This window comes from Microtus ochrogaster, chromosome 2 (assembly GCF_000317375.1).
Source record: "Microtus ochrogaster isolate Prairie Vole_2 chromosome 2, MicOch1.0, whole genome shotgun sequence".
NCBI classification, from domain to species: Eukaryota; Metazoa; Chordata; class Mammalia; order Rodentia; family Cricetidae; genus Microtus; species Microtus ochrogaster.
In genome coordinates, this window is record NC_022010.1 from 28,677,706 (window position 1) to 28,683,990 (window position 6,285).

Below are 6,285 nucleotides of genomic sequence, written 5' to 3' on the forward strand. Positions count from 1 at the left end.
GAGCCGGGGCACCAGAGGCTGAAAGCTTGGTTGGTGCCTGTAGCCAGTCCTGGCAAGGAGCGTGGACGAAGCCCCAGAGGTCACTTCCTCTGTCATCGCTGACAGGAAGAATCAGAATGGAAAAGAGTGAAGAAGAAGAAAAAAACTGAACCATATCTTCCCCTGAGGCCCACAATCCCACTTGTCCTAACTTCTGTCCCCATTCTTCATCTGTAGGTATTATTTGTGGGTGGGAAGAGAGAGGCGTCTTCGGAGGATTCTAGCAGCGTCCATGCTCTTCACCGCTCAGCCTGGAATTGCTCTGCCGCCGCTACAGACCACGGGAGGAGTCACTGGGTGACAGTGGGGTTTAACACCCCTCCAGCTGGCCCCAGAACCCCAGGGACTGAACCAGGCACTGAGCCTTGCAGGGAAGACACAGGACTCAAGGGCTCGGGCACGCTCCTCAGTGCACCTGGCTGAGGCTGCGAGGGCTGTGGCGGAGGTGGGGCCGGCGGCTGCTGCTGCTGCTGCTGCTGCAGTTTCTTCTTGTTGATTTTCCTTTCCTTGGCTCTGCGGTTCTGAAACCAAATTTTAACCTAGAAATGACAAGGTAGATAGAAAAGATGAAAAGAGGAAGCAGCGGCATTCCAAGATCATCCTTGCCTGAGAAACCGTCTCCGGGCTCTTCCAGAAGTATCCAATCACTATCCCCTACTCCCCCTCACACACACCATTTAGCTTTAGCGCAACGTTGAAGCATTCCTTCCCAGACTCAATTCAGCCTGAGGAGAAGTGGCAATCCCATGCCTTGCCCCCCCCCCCCGCGTTGCTTTCCAAAGAGCCTCTTGGAATCTCAGAACCAAGGAAAAGAAACCACGCAGAAAGAAACCACCCATGCAGATGGGTGGCCAGCTCGGGTGTGCTTCACGGGCATCCTTTGGCCCTCAGTGCAGAGGAACTGTACTGGTCTTCACCTTGGTGCCCGCAATGAGATTTCCTGTAAAATTTCCTGACTGAATTTGTCCTGTGTTTTTTTTTTCCTTTTCCCTATACTATAGAAAGTGTTTGTGGGCCAAGAAAAACCTCTTTCGTTTTTTTTTTAAAGAAACAAGTTTTTATGTTTAATTATGTGTATGCACATATACAGAGTGAGATTACCCACAGAAGCCAGAGGCACTGGATGACCCCTGCAGCTGGAGTTACAGGCCACTGTGAGCCACCTGATATGGGTCCTGGAAACAGAACTCAGTCCTCTGAAAGAGCATTGATGTACTCTTAAATGTGGAGCCATCCCTCCAACCCCTGCCTCTTTAGTGTATGAGTAGACTGTGCCTTCATTTTTCTTTTTTTTCTTTCCCCTAGTGCTGGGATAAAGAGAACATATCCTAATACAGTGATTGTCAATGTTCTTAATGCTGTGACCCTTTAATACAGTTCTTCATGTTGTGGTGACCCCAGCCACAAAATTATTGTGTTGCTACTTTGTAACTGTACTTTTATTACTGTTATGAATTATAATGTAAATATCTCTGGACCCACAAAGTTGAAAATCACCGTCCTAATAAATCTTTATTGTCCCAAGTGGAGTTCCATGCTTGAGTCATGCCTTGGTTTTTCTTGCAGTTCTCAGATCCCTCAAAATAAAAAGCAATTCAGAAAAAAAAAATCAAAAAAAGACAACTGGTAATTTAAGGATTCCCAAAAGGAAACTGCTCTCTTCCTTTCATGAAGGAAAGGGTGGATGGACTCTTGGCCAGGCTTCCTAGTGCTACCTGCCAGCGCCCGCACCCCATGCAGTAATAGCCAGACCCTGGGAAGGCAATTCCCACCTGCCTCTCGGAGAGTCCCAGTGTAGCCGCCAGCTCAGCTTTCCGCCTGATGGTGATGTATCGACTGTAGTGGAACTCCTTCTCCAGCTCCAGTCGCTGATGGTCTGTGTACACCACTCGGTATTTGTCTTTTGTCCTGGTTTTCACTGTGGAGGAAGGAGAAGCTTTGGCTAAGAACTACAATCCATCAGTCATAGGTAATGACAAACCTCCCTAACCCAGGAGCCATTTCTCTTCCTTTACTGATGTGGTGGGGGGAGCAGGTGTGACTGTCTACTACCAAGGCCGACAATATCCACACCACAGGATCCAGGGGAGGAGAAGGGTGTGAGCCTCGGGGCACAACTAACTTCTCACACAGCCCCCTCCTACCCATAATCCAAATATAGTCTCTTTAGGACCAGAAGAAAGGGAGGTGGGGGGGAGTGGCCAGAGTCCCCAGGTATATAATATCCATTTTCAGGTTTACTAGAAATGACAGCCACCTTTAAAGCACCTGGGACTGTGGTGTCAGAGTAAGCTGTTGGTTTCCCCTTTGTCTCAATACAGTGGAAAGATGGGTGCAGGAACTGGCGGCTTCCTGAAAGCCACCAGAATCATATTCTAGATACAGTAATTCTGCTCTGGAATTCTGAGCTGGGCTCCAGAACGTCAGAAGGACAATCCCTCCTGCTGAGAACACTTCATTCCTGCCCAACCAGGTTTGGCCCAGGGCAACTTTTCTTTTTTAATTCCCCATTTATTCCATGCGACAGCTATCCTGACCAGTGACCTATGATCATTGGATTGAGTCAACATATTAAATCTTGGATTGATTGTTTTACTGAAGGGCCTTGACAAATAGCGCGGGACTGCTGCATCAGGCTGGAGCCTGTCTATTCACCGCTTCTGTCGTGGTTGCTTTTCGACAGAACGCTGGCCAGGAACTGTTCCACGTCTCAAGATGGAGAGGTCTCACAGCAAAGCAGGTTTTAGTGCTCAGTGCCTAGTCGAACAAGGAGATCTAAGGGGTAGGAGTTGCCAGAGGTGTTTAAGGCCCCGCAGGCTGACTTTGTTCAGGTAAAAACCTTTGCAAACCACAACAAAAGCGCCCTGGGAGGATACAGGAGGGATCAGAGAGCTCCCCCAGCCTCTGAAAGGGGAACACAGTCGCAAACAATGCCGGACAAGGCGATCTTATCAAAGAAAAGCCCTTTCAATGCTTTAATAACAACCGCATTCTGTTTGAATTACCACTACTGAGCAAATGGCGGCCTCAGCTTTCATCCCCTTCCCCGCCAGGCGCATTAACATAAACACAGCACCGCAGGCGCATTTGAATGGGCGCTGCGGCCTCGACCCCGCGCCTGCTTTGGAAGAAAAGGGATCCAACAGATCCTGAACGCGTTCACACCAGCTACTGCCTGAAACCCACTCTCGAGTGCCCCACTACACAGAAGACGACAGAACCAGATCCGGGTGCGCAGCCCGAATTGCACAACACTTTTCCAAGTGAAGGAAACCATTAGAGCTGGGAAGGGAGGCACAGGACAGTTCCCCCAGAGGTTCTCGCCACGGGATGGGTGCTGCCCGTTCAGCACCACGCTCGGGCTGAGGAACGCAATGATAAGGACTCAGCGCTCTGAGGTCCGCTCCCTCAAGGGTCTGGGAGGCGGCCCCGCACCCCCTGGGAACCAAGCAGGGGGGGGCTGGAAGAGGGGAGGGATGAGAAGGAGTTGTCAGAATTCATTATTGACTGCGAAAGTCACCACCCTCTTTCCGGGCCCTAAAAGAGACAATGGCTGGGCTGAAAAGGTGTACATCAAAGCTGGCCGGGCGGCGTACACGCCTCTGCCCCTTGACGGATGACGCTCTGCAGAGGAGTCGGGCTCCGGCGCTGCGGGCCACAGCCTCCCCACATTAACATCACAAGGGCGCCCGGCGCCGACAGCGGCCTTGCCACCTCGGCGCGGGACTTCACAGCGGCCTCTCATCTGCTGACCCCGCGGCCAGGGCTCCTGAGGTTATCCGCCCCCTCCCAGGACCCCAGTCGCGGACCACCCACCCCCTGTACGCTAAAGGTCTTTCGTTGGTCTAAGACCCCTGCCGCAGACCCCCGCCCATTGTGTCCTTCAGGCAGGCTGGTGCAGGGAAGGTTTGGGGGTAGCTCAGGTCTAGGAATAAATCCTCTTGGAAATGACCAAGCCAAAGCCCACTCACTGGAGGCTAATCTGTAGCCTTCTGTCCGACAACATTGCCCACCAGGCCGCTCATGGGGTGTGCTCAGTGACGCAGAAGAGCCAGAGACAGGCCCCCAAGTGCCGCTCTGATTTATACGACTGTAATTGGCTATAAACCTCCGTAAAGTGGCCATAACCTGCATGTGGCCTGGCTGTACTGACGAGATGCAAACCGAGAGAAGCGGAAACTCAAAGAGCTGAAGAAGGTTCCACGGAACAAAAAGGGGACTGTAATACCACTCCTCTGTCACACTTTTCCCACTTCCTTCCTACCCACCCCCCCCCCACACACACACGTAGGGACATCAGAAAAGGCAAAACCGACGCCAGTGAGTCCCACAGTTCGGCAAATCTAGGGTCTTTAGCAATTATCTCCCGAGTCTGGAATACACAACACGCGCAGACACACAAGATCCTTGAAGGTTAGGTTAGAGAAAAATGGCCCACGTCTGAAGAAGCTGGGTCCGTTCAGGGATTCCTCTCCCTGCTTCTTGCTCTCTGTGATGACAAGAGAGGACTTCCGTGGGAGACTTTGCTTAGCAGCAGGAAGGGTCAGGGATCCTGGAACTCCCCCTTCCCCTTAAGCCAGTGCCTTCCTTCTCTCCAGCGGGCGCACAGCAGCCTCTGGTCTCTGCTCCAGCAGCGCTGACCCCTTGAGTTGGCTTTAATGGTCAAACTGGTCTTGTTCAGTCTCCACGCTTCCTGGCAATTACCCCTTTAGGGGGTACCTCAGATGGAGGAAGGAGAGTGGGTAGCTAAGTGGTATAGGCACGGTGAGGGGATCCAAGGCCCCCTCTTTAGCATGGGAGGTGTGTAAGGAATGCTGGCCCTGTGATTCTCCTCGCGGCGTAGAGCTTACGACATTGTCGGAAGCTTCCGAAGGTATCCCGATGTTGCCAACGAGGAACTGTTAGAGAGGAAACCATTCCTCTGCCCTAAACAAACGTGTGTGAGAAGCACAAACTATGCACATCTGGGACCGCAATCAGCAAAAGCCCCCCCCACCAGGGGTCCATCCCAGTGGTTTTCCCCTTGCCCCTCCTCCTCTACTGGCCAGAAGCTCGTCGACTGCCGGCGACAGTCCCGGTGCGCGCGGGACCTGGGACGCGCCCCAGCACCGCTTACCTTGGCTTCCCAGGGACGGCTGTGCGGGCTTCCGCATCCACTCGCACAAGTTTCGCCGCTGGCCGCTGGGCGACAGCTGCTCGGCGGCGGCGGTGGCTGCCGGCCCCGGAGGGCCGGGGTTGAGTGTCTGCAGCAAGCCGGAGGCGCAAGACGGCGCGGCAGCCGGATGGTGCGGGTGGTGATGCGGGTGATGGTGAGCGTGGTAGTCGGCGGGGCTGCTGTAGCCCATAGCGGCGGCCGGGGAGCCCCCGTTGAGGCCGTGGGCTACAGCGTTGGCCGCAGCAGCGCCCCCAGGCGCGTAGCCGTTCCAGTCCTCGCGGAGAGGCGCGCCGTATGCGGTGGGCCAGGATGGCCCTGGCGACTGAGCGCTGTCCAAATTCGCCGCGGCAGCAGCCGCGGCCGCCACGTGGTAACCACCGTAGTCCGGGTACTGCGGGGGGCTGACAAAGTTCTGCGGTGCCAGATTGAGGCCGCCGGAGTGGCGCACGGAGCTGGGGTACATGCTCACGTCCTTGTCTAGGAGGTAGCTCACGTACATGGTGGCGAGGGACCCAGAGCAGACCTCACCATGCTGCCTGGGGACGAATCCTGGAGGCTGCCAGAGGCGCGGGGCACAGAGGGCTAGGGACGCGGGGGCGCGGGGAGCTGCGGGTGGCTGGCTGCACCTCAGCCCACGGTGCTCCGCTGGCTCCTAGCGGCGCTCCTGCCTCCGGGGCAGTCCCTCCCTCTGTCCTGCCTCCTCCCTCTCTTCCTTCTTTCCTCCCACCTCCTTGCCACTAGGCTGCGGAGGCGGGGGAAGACCCGCCACCACAGGTTGGCTCGCGGAGTCCCAGGCCAGCGGCCCTACGTGATTAACGAATGTTTACAAGACTCTATTAGTAATGACACAGACACCAATGGCTGGAGACGTCGAGTCGCAGCGCTCTGCGCTCACAAACCCCCAGAAACACGATTTGCATTTAAAAGAAAGGGGGGGAGCTCACGAGAGGGCAGGGACCAGATCACAGCTAAATATTCAATCCTTTATTGTTAAAGAGCTTCCTCCTTCCAACCTGGTGCACTTTAACCTCCAATCACAGGTTCAAAGAATGAAATCAAGAGACTTGCAAAAAGTCTTGGCTGGGGGGGGG

At 54.6% G+C, this 6,285-nt stretch overlaps 1 protein-coding gene across 1 annotated transcript; it reads right to left on the reverse strand.

The window, feature by feature from the left end:
* Positions 1-329: 329 nt before the first annotated feature.
* Cdx2 (caudal type homeobox 2) lies at positions 330-5,693 on the reverse strand. Its single transcript, XM_005344707.3, has 3 exons — positions 5,156-5,693; positions 1,812-1,957; positions 330-578 (listed from the first exon to the last, which is right to left on the reverse strand). Exons 1-3 carry the CDS (start codon positions 5,691-5,693, stop codon positions 330-332), a joined length of 933 nt encoding a protein of 310 aa, XP_005344764.1.
* Between the last annotated feature and the right edge of the window lie 592 nt (positions 5,694-6,285).